Genomic DNA, 25,882 nt, shown 5'->3' on the forward strand with positions numbered 1-25,882 from the left:
GCTGTAGTTTTAAAGTTCAAAATACTTCTCTCTCTCTCTCTCTCTCTCTCTCTCTCTCTCTCTCTGTCTCTCGCTCTCACACACACACACTCACACACACACACTCACACACACACACACACACACACACACACACACACACACACACACTAACGCAAGCATACACAGACACACGCCTAACAGATTTATCTGGCTAAAATCAGCCACCAAGATTTGCTACAACACACGGTCTAACTGACTGACTACTACAGCATTCATTCATTCAAGAGGCCCATTTGTTTAGTGTTTTCTTTCAAATTGTCATCTGGTGTCCTGAAAGTTATATGTGGGTCAAACATTCCATTCACGGTTTGCATTCAAGTCAGACATTGCTTACAGAGCGTCTCACTACTATACACAAATGGAGTGATCGATGCTATAAACTGTACATCTCACTCACGCACAGACCCTCCCGCCCTCCCTCCCTCCCCCCTCACTCACTCACTCACTCACTCACATGTGTTTCAAAGACATCTCACTCACTCATCATCCACCTGTCCACCCACTCACTCACTCACCATCCACTCACTTATATTCAAGCAATCAACCGATCCATCCATCCATCCATCCATCAATCAATCAATCACTTACATCTAATTCAAAGATTTCAATCGTTTTCAAGCTTGTATCTCGTCGAATTATGAGTAAATCATTAACGCTAGACGTTGCAAATTCACAACTGCAGTGATGTCAAAGAGATTCGATCTAGGCAGCCTGTCGTATCTGCACATCTGTGGCTGGCCATGCTCACGTGTTAATACAACCCACAAGCTGGCGACCCAGTCAATGATACTATTGTACTGGAGGCACATGACTGGAGAGGCATTTAGACAGCAAGCAGGTCACTTGAAGCGTGGCGGTTTACAAGGATACTATGACAACTACGTTTTGATACACAAGCGTACACCTTTCTGAAGCCTTACACTGGGTAGCAAGGTTTGTATCTTTATTTTCAGTCGCTAGATCCATGCAAGCTTCCACGTAATAGGTTTGCTTCTGTAGGAAAAGTTGAAAGGACGATTCTAGTGAGATTACGCAGGATTACAGGAAAACTCCCCAAAGGTTCACCATGTAATTAATGAAGGGTGTTTTCGATGGAATAGAGCAATCCGATAGATCAATACACGAAAATGTTGTAAAAACTCCATACTCTCCAAACGAATCATTAAAGGTTTGACTGATGAAGTCGTCGCTACTTTACATGTTTCGTGGACGAATATTGTGCACGAACGACCTTCACCTTGGTGTACCGCTAAGTATTCTCGATTAAATTCACACAATTTCTCACGTGATTTTCTTCTGTTTTTAAAGAGTAATTATAAGAATGATATTTTATGATGAAGACATTATTAACCTCGTGTGTTTAACTATCATTAATATCTTTTATTAGGAATAAAACTATGCTTTATGCTCACTATAGGGTCGTATAATACATTTCTTATTCATAATATATGATATTATTGACAAGGAAACACGCCCTATTACCGATCTCGATATAACAACAGACCTTGTATCAACGTGTTATTGATAAAGAAAGTGTTTGTTAGAGTGGAATATGGGATCATATATTCACATAAATGTAGCATTTCATCTGTACATGTATGGTGAATACACGTGTTCTTTATAGGGCACATTAAACCTGCAGACGGCGACAACTCCTTAATCAATGTCCCCTAAGGTCAATGGAGTTGAAAACGAAATCCATCCACGATGGGATGATGTGCTGCCTGTTCCAAAACTCAGCTTCACTGTGGCATCTGTCCTCGTCTTCTGTCTGGCGGCGCTGTGTTTCGCCAATAGCTATGACGGGGAGTTTGTGTTTGACGATTATTTTGCCATCACGACCAACAAAGACGTACTACCATCGACCCCGCTGTCCACCATTTTCGCCCATGACTTTTGGGGAGCGCAGCTGGAAGATGGTAGCCATAAATCCTACAGACCCCTGACAGTGATGACTTTCAGGTAAGGAACGACCCCTGTCATTGACCACTATAGATATAAACATTTATACTAGACATATATGTGAGATGAAGTGAAATGTGAGTGAGTTTAGTTTTACACCGCACCCAGCAGGGTTATAAAGTGGCGGTCTGTAATTAATCAAGTCTGGACCAGACAATCCAGTGATCAGCATCCTGAGCATTGATCTGCGCGTTTGGAAACCGGTGACATGTAAGTCAGCGAACCTGACCACCCGATCCTGTTAGAAAAAACAAAAACAAAAAAACAACAACAAAAAAACAAAAAGTGTTGTTGAAGTTTCAGATAAATCAGATAAAGCAGATTAGCTAAAGTTGTAACATTGCTTGTAACAAGAGTATGAGACTTTCAAACGGTTGAAATCGAAAACAAAAATGTTGAACCTTTTCTTGCATATACCTAAACTGATAATACAGCATTAACTAGTGTTTATTCTGTGTCCGTGTGTGTGATGAGTGCATGTTCTTGTGTGTCCACTGAACATGGAAGCGCTATATATATATATACGATGTGCCACTGTCAGTGTGAAGTTCACTGATCATGAGGGTTGAAAAAAACATAGGGATGAATGAGTGAGTGAGTGAGTGAGTATAGTTCTACTCCGCTTTTAGCACAACATTCCAGCAATTTCACTGCAGGGGACACCAAAAAACGGGCTTCTCACACGTGGCGAATCGGCGTGACGAGCGAACGCTTTAACTGCTATACTACCCCGCCGTCTCTACTCTTCACAGGAGAGTGTTATTACAGATATATCGTTACACGGTACCAAAACTGTTTTGTCTGTATGAAAGGACCAAGCATTTTTTTCCAAGAATGTCTTTCAGGACTTACAGCATACTTTTGTAAGCCCTAAGGTCAAAAAGTTTTGGCGTAGGATCAGTAAAGAACGGGGACGTGATGACTGGTGATGTAGTCAACATGACGAGCTTGATTTTGTTATGACGTCATAATGCTGATCAGTTGAGATGAACGTGACGTTGTAAGGCGGATCACATTGAGGGCTAAGCACTTTGGCTGGACCATACGTTATAGGGCTGATAAAATTGACTGGACCATGATGTTATGAGGCGGAGCACATGACGTTATAGAGCTGGTCACATTGAGAGGACGACATTATAATGTTGACCATCTTAACAACCATGACGTAAAATGTCCTAGGCACATTGAGAGGACCATGTCGTTATAAGGCGGGTCCCACCAAGATAACCATGAAGTAATAGGGCTGATCAAGTTGTGAGAGCCATGCCATTCTATAACTGATCACACTGAGATGGCCGTTGCATTATAGGGGTGATCACCTAAAGAGAGCCATGCCTGTGTAAGATTGATCACCTTAAGAGAGCCATGCCTGTTTAAGACTGATCACCTGAAGAGATCCATGCCTGTTTAAGACTGATCACTTCAAGAGACCCATGCCTGTTCAAGACTGATCACCATAAGAGAACCTTAAGAGGCTGATCACCTTAAGAGAGCCATGTCTGTTTAAGACTGATCACCTTAAGAGAGCCATGCCTGTTTAAGACTGATCACCTGAAGAGACCCATCCCTGTTCAAGGTTGATCACCTTAAGAAAGCCATGCCTATTTAAGACTGATCACCTGAAGATACCCATGCCTGTTCAAGGCTGATCACCTTAAGGGAACCATGCCTGTTCAAGGCTGATCACATTGAGAGGGCCATGGTATTATAAGGCTGATCACATTAAGGGGGACATGACGTTGTTAGGCGGATCAAATTGCGAAAACTATGACGCAACAGGGCGGATCACATCGAGAAAGTTCCGGTGATATAAGGCAGATCACATTGAGAGGGCAATGGCATTGCAGGACCTGTCCCACTGACAGACAGACTGACAGATTTATTCGGTAATTTAGGTCCAAGGGCCATAATACATACATTTGGCAAAAGTAGTTACATTCTGAGTAAAGCTAAGAACAGATTAGTGACGATTTATTTTACATTTATTCATTCCTACAGCGAACTTATCCGTGAAGGTCCAGGATAGAATAGGCCTTCAGCAACCCATGCTTGCCATAAAAGGCGACTGTGCTTGTCGTAAGAGGCTACTAACGGGATCGGGTGTTCAGGCTCGCTGACATGGTTGACACATGTCATCGGTTCCCAGTTGCATAGATCGATGCTCATGTTGTTGATCACTGGAATGTCCGGTCCAGACTGGATTATTTACAGACCGCCGCCATATGGCTGGAATATTGCTGAGTGCGGCGTAAAACTAAACTTAACTCACTCACTCACCCTACGGCGAACGTGTGTAAGAATTAATAGTATGTATATTGTCCGATGACAACAATCGGATGAAGGTTACAAAATCTGGTGTCCGCAGTTTCAATCATTTTGACAGTCGCTTGTTCCCTATATTCCCTATCCGTAACAGATTATTGGCGCAATCATAGAGTCAAATATCTTAAAAGATTCATAAAGGTTCATATATCCAAAACGTTTTTGATAATTGTCAAGTTTTCCTCACTGGAGATGATAAACAAGTTTCCGTTTTTGTCCATGATCATCACATTGAGTGAGCCAAGGCTGATCATATTTGGTGGACCATGGCGTTGTTAGTTTGATCCCATTGCGAGGGCCATGGGATTTTAAGGCTGATCACATTCAGGCAGGCATGACGTTATAAGGCTGATCACATTGAGAGGGCATGACATTACAGGGCCTACCCTGCTGAATGACACATGCCTGTTTAGGGCTGATCACAAGGCTGATTGGGCCAGGACGTTGTTAGGCGGGTCACATTGTGACGACAACAGGTCGGATCACATTGAGAAGGCCATTTAGTTATAGGGCTGATCACATTGAAAGGGTCATGACGTAATAGGACTGATCAGCTTGAAAGGGCGTGTAGTATTACGGTTGATCACATTGAGAGGGTCATGTAGTTATAGGGCTGATCACACTGAAAGGTCATGACGTAATAGGGTGGATCACATTGGGACAATGGCGTTCTTATTGGGATCACACTGAGAAGGCCATGTAATTATAGGGCTGATCACATTGAGAGGGCCATGGAATTTTGAGGCGGAGTACCTGACTTTATAGGTCTGACCTCTTTGAGAGGGATATGCTCTTATGAATCTCTTTCAGAAGGATATGCTGTTATGAACCTCTTTGAGAGGGATATCCTGTTATGAATCTCTTTGAGAGGGATATGCTCTTATGAATCTCTTTGAGAGGGATATGCTCTTATGAATCTCTTTGAGAGGGATATGCTGTTATTGTTCTTGTACAATCATTCTGTGGCGAAATGAGTCCAGTAATCCTTTCCCCATTTTTCCTCATCCTATCCCCATTTTTCCATGGCCAGTTTGTCTGAGTTGGATTTTACCTTCCCGTCATGCAGGTGGAACTACGCATGGGCAGGTGGACTGCATCCTCGGGGCTTCCACATTGTCAACATCGTCCTGCACGGTTTGGTGTCGGTCATCTTCCTGGCAGTATTCTCTGTCCTTATGTCTGGTTACCAGGTAGACCAGGAATCTGCCAGGCCGGTGTTTGCCTCGCCTCGAGCTTCTCTCCTGTGTGCTGTGTTGTTTGCTGTGCATCCCATACACACTGAGAGTGTGAGTAGTTCTCATACATCACTTCATCTAGTCTAATAAATACAAGGGTATAATATCTCATCCGTTGCTTGATAATGCCCTGTTGATAGTTACAGTGGAAGCTGTCTAAACCGGCACTCACTGGAACGGAAGAAATAATCCAGCTTAGGCAATGTGTCGGATTGTAGATCTGATAAATGTACAAGCCAGGGATGGGACTGAGGTTATATGCTGGTGTTGACAATTGTCGGATTGGACAGATGCCGTTTTTTTGACAGCTTCCACTGTACATATGGTCATATATATAGTTTTCAGAAATACCAACCCTATTCTCCTGATCTGTTTATTTTCACAAGCATTTAAAAGCGGTATTAACATCAATATGATTCCCAGTGTTAGAAAGACAGTGTTTCAGGGCAAATACCCTGTTCACCTCTTTCAAACATAATATACTGGTTATTTCCCTGGAAGTATCCAATGGAATTGTTTGGCACATTATGAGACTCCAATAACGCTTCAGTTCATATCATGTTATAGGTTGCTGGGGTCGTAGGTCGGGCTGACCTGCTGTGTGCCTTGACCTTCCTTCTATCATTCCTCCTGTATGCCAGGGCCTGCCTCTCACGTAAGTTCCCATAGCTGCATGTTGTTTCCTATAACTCGACTCATACATGAGACTTCTAATGGTCTACAAGAAAATTGTTGGTGATGTTGATTCTGTTTAACAGCTTCATGTTTGGTCAGCTACCGTCCCGAGTCCTTCTCCCTGGTGTATATACTGGCCAGTATGTGTCTGTGTGTCGTGTCCACCTTCTGTAAGGAGCAGGGCATCACCGTCATAGTAAGTAGTCTTATGCCTGGTCAGCTACCGTCCCGTGTCCTTCTCCCTGGTGGGGGGTAAGGTTAACCTTAGCAAAGGTTGCTTTGTGAAAGGGGCAATAAGTGATGGACGTGCATTGTCCTGTTGCAAGATCAAAGCCCTCTGCTTTTGACGCACAAATTGTAATATAACATGTCTCAAATGGCTCTGACACGTTCGACTTATGGAAGTCTCGGCATTTCTGTGATGTTCTTTTTTATACTGCAAGGTTCCACTGTTCCGCACCTGTGTTTATGCAATAATTATGCACGGATATTTTCATGTAAGTCCACGCTGCTTTTGGAATTTGCCCGGTTATTTGGGGCATCTCAATTCGTTGTGAAGATGAACCTCCCTTTACTGCACCAGAAACCTGTGATCGATCGAAGGTAACCCATAAGGTGCTTTTGCATTTTGCCAAATTAGTAAACATCTAGGACCTACAGGTTTTTCTCCTACAACAAGCTAGAATGTGTCTGAAATAGTGTATTTGTAACATTGGTTAGTGTTGTTAACTTGCAGGGCATCTGCAGCGTGTTTGACGTCATCGTTGTGTGTAGGGTGGATCCGTTTCGATGGCTTGGATTGAAGAAACGGGATACTGAAGACAGAATCAGCAACGTCAGCAAGCAGGTGCGTTTAGACGTTTAGATCACTTTTTACTGTGAGATCAGCTGTGCGTGGGGAACTTTCAACACTGAATGCTTTCATGAAACAGAGAAAATTCACAATTGTTTGTGAGTGGATAGTTTTTGTAAAATTCATGTCAGTACGGTATTTAAGAAATTAACGATGGTGTGACGTTGCTGTTTGCCTCATTCCACCCGTGAAAATCCTGGTTAGAACTGGTTTTCAGCAAACCGTGCTTGTCGTACGAGGCGACTGACGGGTCACGGGTGCTGACTTGTTTGACACTTGCCATCGTATCCTTTATTGCGTAGATCGATGCCAGTACCGTTTATCACTTGATTGTCTGGTCCAGACTCGATTATTTACACACCTAACTATGGTATCTTCCAGCCTCGTCGCTACCCATGGGTGAAGGCACTCATCACACGTCAGCTCATCTTGCTCCTGACTGGCGTCTTTCTCCTCGTGACTCGGCTGTCGGTAACGGGATCAGCGCCCACGTTCTTAGTCAAAGACAATCCACATTCCTTTGTGGAGGGCACATTCTACAGAGTGAGTCAGTTTGGAATAGACTGTAAATGGAAATTCATTTCATTCCACTTCTAAGGCTCTCTGAGGTAAATTCGCTTTATTCAACTTCAAGAGCATAAACAGTAACACTTGCGTCAAAATATTAGACACACCGGAAAAAGTCCGACATGGCATAATGATTATAACAGTTTTGTTTTACACCCAACAATGATATTCATTACTCAATAAATGAAAATGTTTGTTTGTTCAAAACGAATACCGTTTATTAAATCAAGAATTCTGAACTTAACATTTTCAGGTTTTAAACTACTGCTACCTTTATGCCATCAACGCCTGGCTGTTGTTGAATCCATGGTGGCTGTGCTGTGATTGGTCGATGGGCTGTATACCTGTCATCACCTCATTGGCTGATCCCAGAATACTGGCAGTGATAGCTCTCTGGGCTGGATTTGGAGTTTTAGCCTTCAAGTGTTATCATGGTCAAGTTTCAAACAATCGCAGGTGGGACAGTTATCTTGGTTTTAAAGTTGAAACATTTAATAAATCCAGTCCAAAAGCCGCGTTAACATGAATGTACCGAATACAATATGTAGGGGTACTCACATGATCACAGATTAAAGACGATGCTATAAAAACATTGTTAGGCATCTTAGGAGAAGACAGTAGGCAATGGGTGCAAGACGTTACCGATGCCAACTTCTTTATTCTAAGTGTCAACGCGCGCCCGTGGCCATCGGCTTGTGGTGAATTCACTCATGATTTTGATGAACATTACGTCGACGAAGACAAAGGCATAGTTTAGTTCGAAATTCTTTAGTTGGTTTCCCAAAACATGACAAACAAGTATACATGAATGAGGTGAGCGGACTTCCAGCTCAACCGAAGGGCCTTTCCTGCGAGCGGCATAATCCTGCTCGCGGTCGTCCCTACAAAGACAGGCGGAAAGCCGGTCTCCACACTCACATCTCACTTCTCATCTCTCACGTGCAGTATAGATGTGAACATACATATATATAGTTTTTTAACAACAATAGACAGGCAAAGATTCAACAATGGACAGATAGAGAAGCTAATAGCACTTTCTTCTACAGCTGATGTGATGACAGACACAGCCAAGGGGAATAACCAATAAAGGCCATAAATGTTATATACAGTAATTAATGAAAGTGACAAAGATGAACAAGGTAGCTGACAAAACAATGTACTCTGTAGTAGTGATGAAGATCAAGATTGCAGATTGAATAATAATAACTAAATATCATGTAGCCTGGCTACATAGTTTTTGGTCTGTAGAAATATTTGAACATGGCTGTCCTGAAGTAGACACTATAACATATGGAACATGTCGTTTCGGAGTATATTATTTCTTCTTCGTGAATGAAACAACAACAGCGATAATGAAACAACAACATCAAGGTCGGTTGTTGGTTTTACAGGACAAATGAAGATGCTTGACATCCAGGGTGTATATGGCTATGAAAAAAAGAACAGTGTATACGGCTATGGAATACACCTGTGTTATGTCAAATATAATTTATGAGCAGGTTTTCGATAAAAGCTCACTTCTCGGTTATATCAGAGAGATTAAGCTTACCATGAGTAATCTCCGACAACGTCTTAACTCAGTCACTGTTCACCTCTTTTGTTTAGAATCCTCATGACGTCGCTGGCAGTGTTACCATGAGTAATCTCCGACAACGTCTTAACTCAGTCACTGTTCACCTCTTTTGTTTAGAATCCTCATGACGTCGCTGGCAGTGCTAGGTGTTCCCTTTCTGCCAGCCAGCAACCTGTTTTTCCGTGTGGGCTTCGTGATTGCAGAGAGGATTCTGTACCTATCCTGTGCTGGCTTCTGTATGTTGGTGGTGCTCGGAGCCAGGCAGATCTGTCTTCATGTCCATACCACAACCAAGAAGGTAAGCTACCAAAGTGTCCTGATTTCACAGAACTTCTAAACAGGTAACTGCGCATAAATTGGGAGAGAATCGTACTGTGCGTGTGCGTGTGCGTGCGCGCGTGTTTCACTAACGCAATATAAGGGCAAATCCCATCGCCTTTCCCTGTTAAACCAGGTGAAGAAATGTTATGTTTCCACGAAAACTGATCGCTAATTGTGTTTCTGTAATATAGTGGTCAGTGATAATAAATAGTCAGTGACCAGCATTAGATTATTACCCGAACTAGTGTGTCATACGACACAAATACGAAACGAGCGTGAAACAGTGTGTAAGCGAACACATCATTTAGAACGAATTTCGTATAAGTCTCTTGACACACTTGCCAAATGGTTTTTTCCTTTGTATCCATACTATTTATGCACATTTATGCAGTAAAATACGGTAAGTATTTAGTCCTGCCCAGCATCAGAGTCAGATTCTGAATCTCTTGTATTTAGCTGTGGCCTGCATCAGAGTCAGATTCGGAATCTCTTGTATTTAGCTGTGGCCTGCATCAGAGTCAGATTCTGAATATCTTGTATTTAGCTGTGGCCTGCATCAGAGTCAGATTCTGAATCTCTTGTATTTAGCTGTGGCCTGCATCAGAGTCAGATACTGAATCTCTTGTATTTAGCTGTGGCCTGCATCAGAGTCAGATACTGAATCGCTTGTATTTAGCTGTGGCCAGCATCAGGGTCAGATTCTGAATCTCTTGTATTTAGCTGTGGCCTGCATCAGAGTCAGATACTGAATATCTTGTATTTAGCTGTGGCCAGCATCAGAGTCAGATTCTGAATCTCTTGTATTTAGCTGTGGCCTGCATCAGAGTCAGATACTGAATCTCTTGTATTTAGCTGTGGCCTGCATCAGAGTTAGATACTGAATCTCTTGTATTTAGCTGTGGCCTGCATCAGAGTCAGATACTGAATCTCTTGTATTTAGCTGTGGCCTGCATCAGAGTCAGATACTGAATCTCTTGTATTTAGCTGTGGCCTGCATCAGAGTCAGATACTGAATCTCTTGTATTTAGCTGTGGCCAGCATCAGAGTCAGATTCTGAATCTCTTGTATTTAGCTGTGGCCTGCATCAGAGTCAGATGCTGAATCTCTTGTATTTAGCTGTGGCCTGCATGAGAGTCAGATACTGAATCTCTTGTATTTAGCTGTGGCCTGCATCAGAGTCAGATACTGAATCTCTTGTATTTAGCTGTGGCCTGCATCAGAGTCAGATTCTGAATCTCTTGTATTAACTGTGGCCTGCATCAGAGTCAGATTCTGAATCTCTTGTATTTAGCTGTGGCCTGCATCAGAGTCAGATACTGAATCTCTTGTATATAGCTGTGGCCTGCATCAGAGTCAGATACTGAATCTCTTGTATTTAGCTGTGGCCTGCATCAGAGTCAGATACTGAATCTCTTGTATTTAGCTGTGGCCAGCATCAGAGTCAGATTCTGAATCTCTTGTATTTAGCTGTGGCCTGCATCAGAGTCAGATACTGAATCTCTTGTATTTAGCTGTGGCCAGCATCAGAGTGAGATTCTGAATCTCTTGTATTTAGCTGTGGCCTGCATCAGAGTCAGATTCGGAATCTCTTGTATTTAGCTGTGGCCTGCAACAGAGTCAGATGCTGAATCTCTTGTATTTAGCTGTGGCCTGCATCAGAGTCAGATACTGAATCTCTTGTATTTAGCTGTAGCCTGCATCAGAGTCAGATACTGAATCTCTTGTATTTAGCTGTGGCCAACATCAGAGTCAGATTCTGAATCTCTTGTATTTAGCTGTGGCCTGCATCAGAGTCAGATTCTGAATCTCTTGTATTTAGCTGTGGCCTGCATCAGAGTCAGATTCTGAATATCTTGTATTTAGCTGTGGCCTGCATCAGAGTCAGATTCTGAATCTCTTGTATTTAGCTGTGGCCTGCATCAGAGTCAGATACTGAATCTCTTGTATTTAGCTGTAGCCTGCATCAGAGTCAGACTCTGAATCTCTTGTATTTAGCTGTGGCCTGCATCAGAGTCAGATTCTGAATCTCTTGTATTTAGCTGTGGCCAGCATCAGAGTGAGATTCTGAATATCTTGTATTTAGCTGTGGCCTGCATCAGAGTCAGATGCTGAATCTCTTGTATTTAGCTGTGACCTGCATCAGAGTCAGATACTGAATCTCTTGTATTTAGCTGTGGCCTGCATCAGAGTCAGATTCTGAATCTCTTGTATTTAGCTGTGGCCTGCATCAGAGTCAGATTCTGAATATCTTGTATTTAGCTGTGGCCTGCATCAGAGTCAGATTCTGAATCTCTTGTATTTAGCTGTGGCCTGCATCAGAGTCAGATGCTGAATCTCTTGTATTTAGCTGTAGCCTGCATCAGAGTCAGATTCGGAATCTCTTGTATTAACTGTGGCCTGCATCAGAGTCAGATTCTGAATCTCTTGTATTTAGCTGTGGCCTGCATCAGAGTCAGATTCTGAATCTCTTGTATTTAGCTGTGGCCTGCATCAGAGTCAGATACTGAATCTCTTGTATTTAGCTGTGGCCTGCATCAGAGTCAGATACTGAATCGCTTGTATTTGGCTGTGGCCAGCATCAGAGTCAGATTCTGAATCTCTTGTATTTAGCTGTGGCCTGCATCAGAGTCAGATTCGGAATCTCTTGTATTTAGCTGTGGCCTGCAACAGAGTCAGATACTGGAACTGATAGACATTTGATTTCTTGCATGTTGTAATATCTGACATTCCGTTTTGTAGTCGTATGTTTAGCAGACCACCGAGTTAATTCTGGATGTACAGTAATATAGGTCGAGTAGGACACTTCAACTCTTTTCTTAGTAGAGAATTGAAGGTGCTGGGCAAAAAGCTAGTAAGAGCATATTTCTGTTTCAGTTTGTGGGCTATGGCTTCACGATGTTAGTGATCCTGTTTGTTCTCCGATCTGTTGAGGTGAGTTCAACTAAGGTGAATTTTATCATTCACACACAAGATAGTGATGTTCAGAGGTTTTCTCTATTCAGCATGTGGAAAACAAACCTTTAATGAACACCAGCAGTCTTTAAAACCATACATTTCTTAGTATCCCTCGATCCAAACATTACGTTTTCAACATCTGAAGGAGCCGTATCTGAATGCATCTTAATTACATTCCGTTCTTATCCTACCTCTAAACAATCGGAAGTTGTATTGTCCACATAAGTCATAGTCTCCCCCCATCCGCACGCTATACATGAACACCTGGAAGTTAAATCATACAGATACTTGATAATATTCATCAATTACTCACGCACACGCACACGCACACGCACACGCACACGCACACGCACACACACGCACACGCACATATTACCTTTTGCAGTACCTATATATTGTGTTTGGTTGGAACAAACAGGTTTGTCTTTCCAGAGAAGTAAAGAGTGGGAAAACGACTTGGTAATATTCACGTCAAGCGCTAAAGTCTGCCCGATGAATGCCAAGGTATGTACGTTCCAGAAAGTGTTATGTTTCTTAAATGAAGATATGACAGAAACTTGATTGTTTCTGTGATGAAAAGATGTGATGTGAGTATACAGCAACGTAAATGTCCAGATAATCTCTGCTCTCTGGTACATGTATGTAACATATATCAAAATGAATCGATGACAGTTTATACCTCAGAGTTGCAGAGGCAGTGTCAGGTCATCTGATCGAGCGAGGCAACGGAAGCACAATGATATATGGATACCAACTTCTTTTTAAACATTTGAACAAATTGCTTTCATTATTTCTAATCAACCTCTAACATGTAAATGCAAGATTCAATTTGCCATTCAAATCCATTCTTCAAACTCAGTTTGCAAGAGGTCTTGCTCTAAAGGAAACAAATCAACTGAAGGCATATTAGTTATGATTGTGACGTCACAATACTTCGCAAAGTATTGTGATGCAGTTACTTCGTAACAATATCTCTTAGATATCACTTTGACTCCCTCCAGATGTGGCTGAAAACTTAAATTCAAAGACAATATTCGGGTGTTTTGTTATACATTCGTGAATGGTACGCTTAAACCTCAGAGCATCTTTCAAAAGGCAATACTTTGTTTTTGGTTTTATGTACTTATGAATGTAAAGATGTTGTCATATCGTTGATAGTGTTGTCTGCAATATGCCTACAGCGCTAAACTGGTGCCATGACTGTACTGGCAGAATAATTATGTACCTGAGAGTTCAAATGACGGAGTCCCAAGGACAATCTCCCGTGTTTCAGAATTATATCCCGGTTTCACTCAGTCGGTTTTTTCCGAATGTGTGGAGCATTCTTTTACAGGAAAATACTGCTGAATGAAATACAAAGCCGTGTTGAACTGACTCACTCTCTGTGTACGTTGTGATGTTTTAGCTTCAACTCAGGATCGGCGAACTAAATGATGCTCTCAACAATAAAGATTTGGCAGTGGAGAAATACAGACTGACGATGAAGTAAGTTCAATGCACATACTTTATCAGCTAGGGAAGGATAATGTCTTGATGTATTAAAGTTACCGAAGAATGTACCTTAAACTGCACCTACATAAACTGCAGAATGTGTTAAAGCGAGTGACGATAAGTCAAACACGTGTATATGCACCCGTGAATGCCCGGGTAAGAACTGATCTTCAGTAAGCAGTGCTTGTCGTGACTAACGGAACCTGGTGGTCAGGCACTTTGACTTGGTTGACACATATCATCGCTTCACAAATCGATGCTCATGCTGTTGACCACTCGACTATTTACAGACTGCCACCATATAGTTGGAATTTTGCTGAATGTGGCGAAAAACTAAACTCAGTCTCTTGAATACGCTCAACTTCTCAGAATGAATGGTGAATCTGGTAAAAAAATCTCAAAGTGTTTCTTTGGTATGAACTTTTTGTACGAGTCTTCTGATTATTATTATTATTATCATTTGCACCAATATATTATGTTTTGCAGATTAAAACGTCTTGCAGCTGATAGAGAGATAACGTGATTATTATCATTATGGTGGTGATTATTTCATATTTGTTGCATATAGACTGAAACCTCCCCAGCAAATAGCAATGATTAATCTGGCCGCCATAATGAAAGACAGAGGGAACGTTCTTGAGGCGGAACAGCTGCTGGAAAGGGCTATCAATGTCAGGTATCATCATCATCATCATCATCATCATCATCGATGTCGTAGTTGTCCTCATAATCTTCATCATAATATACGAGCAGTACATGTATATTCTGTGTTTCCCATCGCTCTTCACAGACCCTTCCATTTTTATTGAACACGAACATATCGCCTCGCCATGTAAAATGTTTATCTGAAATTCAGTCGCTGCCACAAGTCCAAAGAACGCGAGAAATTGTAATAAGCATTGCAAAAAACGAGAATCAAGAACAAGAAAATTATTCAGATCATTTTATTGAGTCTTTTGCCCCGACAGACCCATGTTCAGAATCTCATGTCTAGGTGAAACACATATAAACACGATGCCCAAATAATGAGTCTTAATGACTACATGTGTTCTTCATCCATACTAACTATGTGCCAGTTCTTCGTCTCCAGCAACCTCTGCTGGTCGTTGTATGATGTCAAGAAACTGTATCAGTTGGTCAGTAATGGTGATCAGAATTACTTGCTCATGATATCAACCACTTGTTTGTCTAAGGAGAGTTGAATATTGTTTTACAGGCCGTCTCCTTACAACTAGAATATTGCTGATTGTGGCGTTAAACAAACACATTTGTAAAGGAATAATCGTGATCAGTGATCACCATTTCCTTATAGTAGAAAATGTTAAAATAGTTCCCATCTTACCCTTCACTTATTCTACTCGCTTTTTTTCGTTTTGTTTAAAAACCCATTTCAACTGCATTACACTTCGGCCTGATGATCAACAAAACAGAACATTGTTAATCAGGCCTTAAACCTTGGTGAAACATAACGTCCAAATTATCCCACGTTTGTACCATGAGATGCAATATCTGCATATATATGGCCTTGCAGCTCCTCAAAGGAATGAGTCACCAGGATTCCACGTTTCGTGTTTGACAACAACGCAAAATACACGGTGTAAGTGCAAAGTTGATACAAGCTGAAGTTCTCGATGACGTGCATGTATGTCTGCATACAATGCTAACCGAGTTTATTATAAAAACCAGTGAGCCAGTTACCTAATCAGCAGTATTTCAGAGTTATGGCAATAGGTGCTATGACATATATTTTCTTACACAGCTCAAGTGTGCAGGGACGATCTTGGACCGACAAAGCCATGACCAACCTCGCCCTCGTCCGAATGAGCAAGGGAGACAACCTGGGTGCGGAACGTTTGCTTGAGGGCGCTGTAAGCATAAGGTATTTTACACTGTGCAGTTAGGAGAGCGATACGTTATAACCTGACTTCAGTTCAACACCTTAGAGTTGCCAGTCAAAGACCTGGAATTTCAGCTGCAACTCTCGCTATTAAAGCTGGTCTTCCAATACAGCCTGCGATACCATACATCACGACACTAAAAGTTTAGTCACAACGACATACAGCAAAAGTACTGTGCACAACAGGTGCGAGACGATACGAATGCCGATATGTGAGTGGCCATACGCAAAACCGTTCATTCTTATACTAATTATAAAACATCTTAAGATCAAAACAAAACCCATTTTAAGTATTTCGTCAAATTCCACCTGCATTGGTCAATGTTTATTTTGAAACTAGGTAACTAACGAGGCTGAAAACCGTGGTTTGAGGGCATATCCTGTGCGACCGGGTATGACAGAAGGACCGTGTATTTATGTTACGCAGTTATTTCCCCTTATCTGACTTCTAGTCATACTGCATAATGTTTTGGCCACACAAACATTTATCCTGAGGTATATAACTCTTGACACGAGTTATCTCCCCTTATTAAATATAATTTGGGTATGCTGTTTCCATTGGAGAGAATGTTGATACCCTCTGGTAACATATATTTATGTCTTTGATTATTAGTCTAGTGTGTATTTATTGTATAAAATTCAATTTACAAAACAATCTTCTTATTTTAAGTATTCTTTTTCCATTCATGAATACGTATTTTATTTAAAGTTCCTATGTTTTTAGAAGTTAATTAATGTGTCCCAAACTACAAACACTGAAAATTATTTTTCCTGTTTTATTTCATATCAATGCTGAAATGTCTTTCTGAAAAAAATACATAATGAATCATAAAGGTAAACAATAATTGTTTACCTTTATTAGTCATTATGTGTTTTTTCAAAGTAAATTATTTAATTTCAAGATTTTTATTGACACATAACGTTTTACAGACCGTGCCACAAGGGGCAAACAAACATAAGCCGAGGTGACTTGCTACTTTTATTACATAAGTAGATTCGGGAGGTATATTTCTACAAAATTATACCAAATTTAGCAATTTCTTGACATTTTGATATTTGGTATGCAACTTAAGTTTACACACTGTCAATGTTAATAACATGCGAGCGCTATGTCTGACACAGTTCGTGACGCAAGAACTGCCGAGAAAACGTTTACTTATGACGGGAAAATAAATAAGCCTAGATTTTATTCCTCAAATTAATTATAAGCCCTTTTTTCTTGACTTTTATTGCTATTCAGCAATATTGAAAGTTCGACCCATCTTGGTTCATTTGCAGCACCATATGGTTTTATTACCCGGCGAGGAGAGCCCGTGTAATATCTTTTTGATATGTGCAATTTAGTTATTCTTGGCGTTGATTGGTCAATCGTTATTTTGTGCATTTTCATTGGATGACGGAACTACTTTCACACTACTACGTTCATTCATAACATTTCATCGACTCATTGATAAATAGAACGTGCTGTAATCTCACTGATTCGGGATTTTAAAACAGAACAAAAACAACATACAAGATTTCGATTTTGATGTTAGTTAAACGCTTAAATTACTACACCAAGAATACAGAGTCATCGACATAAAACATGTTTTGCAATAAAAATATGTTTATGACTGATAACATCGCCTCTTGTAAACAAACACGGCTACCCAGTTAACGCCAGTTAAAACCAATGACCTGGTCAAGGTGGTCGGAGACATCACTGGACGTGTAATAAGAATAACACGAATGTGGGGAAATGGAAAGTGCAAGGTACAGACTGAAAGTGTTGTCGGAAACAATCTCGAGCGAGTCGGTTTCTCATCAAAGCCCCCACCTGCCTCACAGTGTCATAAATGACTTACTGCAAGATGATTTTTTGACACACCCCCACCCCCACCCCCACCGCAATGGTGAAAACAAAGGTTTTGACAGGTTTGTTCCTGTTTCTGATCTTGACATTGATAACTTCTTGGCTGCTAACGAAAACGAAAACACAATGAAAAAGACAAAATCTGACATGAATCTTGTTTATAGATTTCTCCGTGAGAGTCTAAATGATCCAAGACAGCTTGAAGATACTGCCCCCTATGAACTGAACACTATCCTATGCAAATTGTTCATATCGGTAAGGAAATCGGATGGTTCGGAGTATGAACTGTCTTAACCTTGGGGAATAAAGGGTAGCGCATGTGTTAGCTGAATCAGTGCATTTCATGAAACTTGAAATCAAAACTCAAGTCATTAAATAAGAAGGTAAAGGAAACCTACCACTCCGCGCTGATCCTGTATCCGACACTGAATTACAGAAACTCCGTGAATGTGGCCAACTGGGCACTAGCACGCCAGATTCCATTTTAAACACATTATGGTGGAACAACACGGTTTATTTTGGCTTGAAGTCTGCAGGCGTATGCAATGGTGATGTAACACTAAAAGTTGGCAGAAATAAATTGGGATCACTTATGAAAACAATCGCAAGTAAAGCCGTGCTTTCTAATGATGAACAGGTGACAAACCATAGCGCCAGGAAACATATGATTCAAACTCTGTCTGACAAACTCTGTCCAGCTAGCTAGTCGGGTCACAAAAAACGTTCAATCGATCAACAGTTACTCCACAATGAATGAAAAACAACAGCAAAACATCAACAAACCTCTGTCTTCCAACTTTGACTCCACTCCACGTGACACAGGTCTGTCTCTCCCTTGTCAAAATAATCAACCGAAGTCTCAGTCGAATCAGTCCCCGTCAGTCATGTCCCAAATGAACTCAGTTTCCCATGACATCCATGCTCTTCATACTCTCTTTCCTCGTCCAATTTACGGTGGAGTTTTCAACTTCACTATTTCCAATGATTCTCCTTTCAGACATCCACCTGCACCAAAAGGCGTATTTTGCCTGTTGTCGACTCTGACTCGGACTAAGTTACTGTAGAGTTATCGTTCCTGACAAGGTCACTGACGCGAGACAAAACTAGGTCACAGCACGTTTCCTCACAATGTTGACTAACGTTGTTAACTGTGACCGTCTTCTTAGAAACAGGTTCACCTCTCCCCCGTTTTATTGTTCCCTTGAAGATGTCCACTGTTGCAATAGTTGACGTTCCAAAATTGACAGGTTTTTGCTCTTTTGTATCCCACCACAGTCATCCACTTCTTGACACGAACACATCTAGTCACAGGCACACTGAAGCGCAAATGTGGATGTGCAGCGTAGAGAAAATGACCTGTCTTCATATATGCGCGCGAAGCGAGCAGAGGTTAACAACACACTTCCCTCGCTTCGGTTTAAAAAGTATTTTTCATGTCAAAATCAGATATCGCCACCATCAAAGGTACACTTCCATTTCCTGACTAGGCTGTGCTCTCCGATTTCCAACCCCCTATTTAATAATTACTCGCGTGAAGTATGTTTTATTCAACATATATGAATACTGGTCATATTCTCTACGCTGCGCAACCCCACATGCGTTACAGTTAGCCTGTGATCTACGCTGCTCATATGCGATCTATGACTAAATATTAAACATGCGATTGTATTCATTAAAATTAAACTCAGCCTTTACAAGGTGGAGAGGTTAATATATCGCCACCAAACGAATTTGGAAATTAATGAAATGTGTTGTTTTTCAGACCGTTTTCTACAGTACTGCAGTTTGCTTTTATCCGCGCATTAATACAAATCAACTGATTACGTTGTATACACATAACAAGATGAGACAAGGAGTTCAGAAGTACTGGGTTCTCAGTTTAATTACAGAATGGGTAATAAATAGAATAACACACGAAGTACTCGGGACAGTGACTATTAATTTCACTCGGGACATATTTCCCGCAATCACTCGTACTTCGTGGGTTAGTATCTAAATATACGACAGTGTAAAACTTTCACTGCATGGGCGCCCCGTGGATGCACCGACGCGTATCGATGAATCATCACACCACTTCTTGCTCTAAAGGGCGTGCAAAACATCCCACTTCATTCCATGGCCAAGAGGTTAATACGTTGGAGAGAGCTCATGCTTTCGGGCAGTGTATCCATGTGTGTGTATGTGCGTGCGTGATGTGATAAATGCATATCTAAGCACAATTTACAAATATTTGCAGATCGGACAACTCAGAGGCAATGATGAACCTGGGCGTTGTTCGAGCACAGATGAAGAAGTATGCCCTGGCTGAAGCAAGTTTACTTCAATCTATTCAGCATAACAAGAAGTGTTCAGACTGCTACTTTAATCTGGGTAATCTGGTAAGCATTGGGCATTTTGTTTGTAAACTATGTCCAGTGTGCATGAAGTAGCCGCTGAGTCTAATCTCAGTTATGATATATAAATGGTGACAAAATCATATACATATATCTTTGATCTCAAAGTTTTGGCGAAATTGGTACCAAAAGGCAGTGAATGGATACCCGAAAACCAACATATCAAAGTGCAGATGTACTTAAATTTAAACAGGTAATATTAGTGCATTTCTGTGGTTCTATTTAGAACCCGGCACCCGTAGCGAGCCACCTCCTCGTGGTGGGTGCTGGGTAACGCCAAGAGCTCGCCAACCCCCGTGTGGACCCGGGTCAGCAAGGTCCATAACATATTGCCGATGTGGCGTTAAATATTAACTCACTCACTCACTCACTCACTATTTAGAACCCAAACGCACAGTTTAAGCATTACCCCAAATAACCCAAGCTGTGAGGTTAATAGCCACATGATTTATCCGACCGGGTACCCATTTTGTGATTTGTGAACACAGAAATTTTGAACAAACTTACATGAAATCACCTGTATCACTTATGCTTTCTCGTACTATAAACTCCCGAGAACCAAATTGTCACACACGGCTACCAACACAAGGATTATCCGTGTCCAACCATTCTTAAGTTCAACTGATTTTGACCTGAGTTCTATGAACAGGACCAAACACCTCCATCAAACATAACATTTCTTTATTTAACAGTATCGAGACACAGGTCGCAACGATGATGCGATAAGGGCGTGGCAGAATGCAACGACATCGAACCCTGCACATGTCAGCACCTGGAGAAACCATCTCCTCTTTCTCACTGATCTCGGTAAGGACTGCTTGGCAATTATTAGATGAGCCAGCACCTGACAATGACCCCAATTTGCATATATGGGAACGCCCTACAGAACATTCCATTTGAAACAAGAAGGAAACAGGTTGTCGTCTATATATTGAAAAGTTAAATTTCCTCGTGCGAGTCGTGTCGTGATGGTGTTCTGCTGAACTAAATCGCTCTAAGAGACACATGTTAAACAGTAACGGCATTGCTTTCACGCCACGATCAGCATGTATTGCACGTGCTTAATCGCCAATCTACTTGCAGCAACCAGTGTATTCGTCCAGATTACTTGCCTCGCCTGCTTGTCACAAACGCGTTCACTGCACTGGCTCATCTATTACTTGTCAACCCCCAACCCCCTTCTCAACCTCATTAGCAGCAATTAGGAGTAGACCCCGGCTTTTTTTTTTGTAATGTTGCCACGCCTCTAGCTTAATACCACAATATTTAAGGTACCACGCTGTATTGCGAGAGTGAGAGTTGCATGTGGCATATAGCGGTATGCCTTCAATATAGCCGCCGGGGGCATCATACATGGAGTGCACATGTATCAGAGGGGTACACAAAATCCGTGGTCCACACTTTCCGTTGTCCGACTTCTATTTTTTGTGGAGGCAGCGGTGTTACGTTGTGTGTTGCACATTAGGTGCCTGTCTCTGACGGTATGGTTCGAATCTCGGATGGGACAACCCAATAATAGTGCTAGAATCCGTACTTTACTGAGAAAGATATCACACGTGGTACATTTGACCATTCTCCAAGTAACAGTGTTAGTGAGAGATTGAGTTCAGTTTTACACCGCTTTTAGTCACATTCCAGTAATATCATGCTGGGGACACCAGAAATGGACTTCAGACATGTGAAGGAGAGTCATGTTTTTCGAATTTTGATTTTGCTGTGTTGATCGATCTTGAAGACCAGGAGGTTTCGTGTGCAAGGGGTCGGATGGTAATCAGCACAGTCATTTTCAGTAGCCATGGTTTTGCGAGGGACTTCGGAACTGTTCGATGTTTCCTAAACTACACTCGATTATTTCATCGAATGAGACAGCTAACCCATACTCTACCCCGTACCTACCCTTACAAATGTTAAATGACCGTTTGACTCCCATGCAGATATACCCTTGAGGAACTAATCTTCAGTAAGCCGTGCTTGTCTTTAGACGCAACTAACGGGATCTGGCGGTCAGATTAGCTGACCATATAGCCGGAATATTACTCAGTGCGGCGTAAAACTAAATTCACTCACATATAGGATGTTGTTTCTGAGCCCTAATCTATATGCGTTATTATCCTATTCAGGGAGGTACGAGCGTGCTATAGCTGTGGGTAAAGAAGCTCTGAAGGCACTTCCTAGCAATACCGATCTGATGTTTCGCCTGGCCAATATTTACATCATGGTGGATAAGTTCCAGGAAAGTGAGGATCTATTCCTGGGTGGACTAAAGATAGACCCACACAGTGCCAAGTTCCATCACAACATTGGTAATATTGTATTGTGTGTTTTTTCCTGTTCCCTTCGTTAATCCTATACTATCTGCGATGACGTTTCACTGCAACTTCCTTGTTAAAACACAGTAAGGTGTCAAGACATCTTCGATGATGCAGGATGTTATCTCCCTTTGTCATCCAAAACTGAGTTCCACAGGAGATATCGCTTGTGTGAGATCACGCGATATTGTTTTGACAGTAGATTTTGCACAATACCCTCACAATGCTATGACGTCATGAACTTAATGACGTCACAATGCTATATGACATCGGTGGACTACCAATCAAATGTCAGTACTGTACATCTGTCAGTGATGTACACTTTCCATTGAAAACTAATGAAGAAAGATTTTGGATGATAATTAGATTCTCACCCTCTTGTCTACTGCTATCAATTAAATCAACACTCGTTGATAAAGGTAATAACATCCTCGGCAAGCCCCGGATATTTGTTATTTTAAATCAACTCATGTTGATATATTTGATATCAGTATACACTTGAGTGAGATTCACTATATATTCTGTCAGATTAAATACCACAAAGTCCTACTGACGAATTTACATTCATTTTTTTTGTATGTGTGTTTACATCATACCATCTGTTCCCTGGTCTAGGTGTATTATATCATCGGTGGGGAAAGAACGACAAAGCCGAGGCAGCCTTTACCCGAGCCGTGGAGCTTGACCCAGGTGACACAACGTATGTGAAAAATCTTCAACTACTGCAGAAGAAAATGGGGAAAATTAAGTAAAGTCTAGATGTTGTGTGCATATCAGGAACTAAGAAACAACAGTGAACTATTGACCATGTGCTGTGTCCTGTCAGTAGACTACGTGAGAAGAGCTGCTACCAGTTTCCCGAGTCGGAGAAACACGCAACATATCGAGGGTTCTAACCTTATGTTTTCAAGTGAGAGGATGCATGCCCAAGGCCGTTACTTTCTGTCTCCCTAGTCCAAGGCAATGGATCAAGGTTTATGATGGCGTGAAGACAAACGTGGATCAAAACAACCAGTTTGCCAATCTTCATAATATATGCTACAATCAAAAGGTATGGGAACACCCTAAAATTTGATAGACATGTATAAACTAAAACGTGGTGACGTCATTTTTACCCTGATGTAAATGCAACTTTTTGTGAGCCTAATGGGCACATTAATTGACATGTTAGTGATGCAATTGATTCGATATTTATTGGGTTTGAGTGAAATAAAACACTGTCAAAGACAGCGAAAAACAAGGGTGCTGAAACACACCAGCAGCATGTATGATTCACACGCCCACACACAGTAGCCTGTTGCACGCGGAAGACAGATTTCTTATGGGTGTTCCCATACTTTTTGTTTGTAGTTTATACATGACAATCTCGGTAATGTCTTTACTGAGACGAGCGTCGAATGAGTGGCTGAATGTTATTACACGTAGAAGCAGATGACGCCATGGGTGGCACTTAACACTAGGTGTAAATATAGCTGTAAATAAATCAACTACCATCACCTTTTACTGAGTGACTTTTCAACGTGATACCAGAAATATACTGAACAGCAAACGAAACGCAACTCTTGGTTTTTAAAGAGAAGAGATAAACACAAACGCTTTCTTTTATGATATTTCGTTTTTCGAAGTTTGCGTTGCTTTTGCTTTTGAGTATAGGTACCTGTTTTCATAACTGAACCCACAGGGTCTTCGCCTGAAGAGCGAACGCTGAAACCATCTGGCTGTCTCTAGTGTGTCACAAACACTCACTTACAGAAGAATGTACACAAGAAGAATGTTGCTACAGATTTCATTCTAAATTTCATGACTAAATGTACATACAACACACCATAAACCTTCACAGCATAAGAAGAGCCTTGGCACAAATGTTTCAACTTTGGACAATCTGCAAATTTATTGCATATTATTTCTAGTTTATTAAAAGCTGTAAATTTCGACGTTTTTCCCAACGCTTCAATTATTTTCTTGTTATTTCAGTTCTTTTCTTAACAGAACCAAAAACAAACCTGCAAGAGCGAAATGGACGCACTTGTGAACACACACACACACACACACACACACACACACACACACACACACACACACACACACACACACACACACACATACATACATACAATTATTCTCCACTCAAATCCTCGCCATCGTATGGAATCCAAGAACGGACATTGGCGCTTTGTCGCGCTTTGGTTAAGTTTGCCTCCGTTTGAGATGGAGATAACGCAACACCGCGACAATGCGACAACCCGACAATGGCCCCTTTTGGATTCCATACGATCGCAAGTGTTGTCTGCTGTACAGATGGTGTCGACCTCGATGTTCTGTCGTCGGGCTGGGATGTCGTCTTGCACGGATAGGGCACACATGTAGACGTTGTCGAACTGTCGTCCCAGATACCTTCTGTTGCCAGGTATCGCACGAAGTATAATAAGAGGTGACTGGAACCTGTGTCAGTGGTTCGTGGTTCGAATCCTTTGGTCGCGACGTTTTGGTATCCACTATCGGATGGGATATAAACCTTTGACCGCTTTGCTGAAAACGTCATTATCAGTGGCAAATGACGGGCAACCTCACGGAGCGATGTACCAGACGGAAACATACTTTCAGCTCGTCATCAGTCGTTGTGCCCAATGCATTGGAACAAAACCATGAGTAGAAGTGGTCTGTGTTCTGCTCTTCCCACGACTTCATTGACTGATAAATGTCTGGTGTCTGACCTTCTGAAGAGAACCTTCCCAGTCATTTTGAGCAATTCGAACAACTGCTTGGCTCATTTTAACGCTCTCTCTCTAGTTCATATCAATAAATATATTCACAATATTTTCAACAATGATAAATATCCATGTCTTTCAGTATATGATAAAATTATGCATACAATCCACCTCTCTCATGTTACGACTTGAAAAGTTGTTCCATGTACATGTAATATTAATACACCATGTAAAAGTTATAAACTGTCGGTATGCGTTACATGTGTAACACACAATCTGAATGAAAGCCATCTGTTACAGAGTGTGGCCATTGTATTGGTTCATGTGCACGCTCAGCGGTATGGGAATCAATACTATAGCACTGAAGGTAATGCTACAGACTCGCGCGAAGTCTCTGAACATGTATAATTTTGACAGTAACAAATAAACCCAGATAATTGAAAAGGGGCCCCTGAGAAATTGGGAACCTGAACCTGACGGAATCTAGACTTGCTTCATTCACTGACTGAGACTGACTGAGTTTAGTTTTACGCCGCTTTTAGCTGTATTCCAGCAATATCACGGCGGGGGACACCAGGAAATAGGCTTCAAACATTATACCGATGAGGGGAATCGAACTCGTGTCTTCGGGGTGACGAGCGACGCTTTAACCACTAGGCTACCCTACCGCCCCTTGCTTCGTTCAGAGTTTTAGCATTGCAGGGAGGGCGAGGCAGCGGGGAAAGTA

At 41.6% G+C, this 25,882-nt stretch overlaps 1 protein-coding gene across 1 annotated transcript; it reads left to right on the plus strand.

Annotated features, from left to right (window-relative positions):
- The first annotated feature begins 857 nt into the window (after positions 1–857).
- On the plus strand, positions 858–23,946 carry LOC137282666 (protein O-mannosyl-transferase TMTC4-like). Its single transcript, XM_067814453.1, has 18 exons — positions 858–975; positions 1,667–2,004; positions 5,393–5,612; positions 6,129–6,216; positions 6,320–6,432; positions 6,973–7,083; positions 7,471–7,632; positions 7,910–8,112; positions 9,347–9,527; positions 12,425–12,481; positions 12,938–13,009; positions 13,911–13,990; positions 14,565–14,672; positions 15,756–15,875; positions 19,982–20,123; positions 20,831–20,945; positions 22,259–22,441; positions 23,063–23,946. The coding sequence occupies exons 2-18, from the start codon at positions 1,706–1,708 to the stop codon at positions 23,197–23,199; spliced, it is 2,391 nt and encodes a 796-aa protein (XP_067670554.1). The 5' UTR covers positions 858–975; positions 1,667–1,705; the 3' UTR covers positions 23,200–23,946.
- The last annotated feature ends 1,936 nt before the right edge of the window (positions 23,947–25,882 follow it).

This window comes from Haliotis asinina, chromosome 4, assembly GCF_037392515.1.
Source record: "Haliotis asinina isolate JCU_RB_2024 chromosome 4, JCU_Hal_asi_v2, whole genome shotgun sequence".
Taxonomy (NCBI): domain Eukaryota; kingdom Metazoa; phylum Mollusca; class Gastropoda; order Lepetellida; family Haliotidae; genus Haliotis; species Haliotis asinina.

Excerpts from the sequence above, each read along its gene's own strand:
- LOC137282666 (XM_067814453.1), top strand. The coding sequence starts at position 1,706 with ATGTCCCCTAAGGTCAATGGAGTTGAAAACGAAATCCATCCACGATGG. Across the intron at positions 7,084-7,470 it reads TCAGCAACGTCAGCAAGCAG|CCTCGTCGCTACCCATGGGT; the intron begins GTGCGTTTAGAC and ends GGTATCTTCCAG. Across the intron at positions 15,876-19,981 it reads GAGGGCGCTGTAAGCATAAG|ATCGGACAACTCAGAGGCAA; the intron begins GTATTTTACACT and ends AAATATTTGCAG.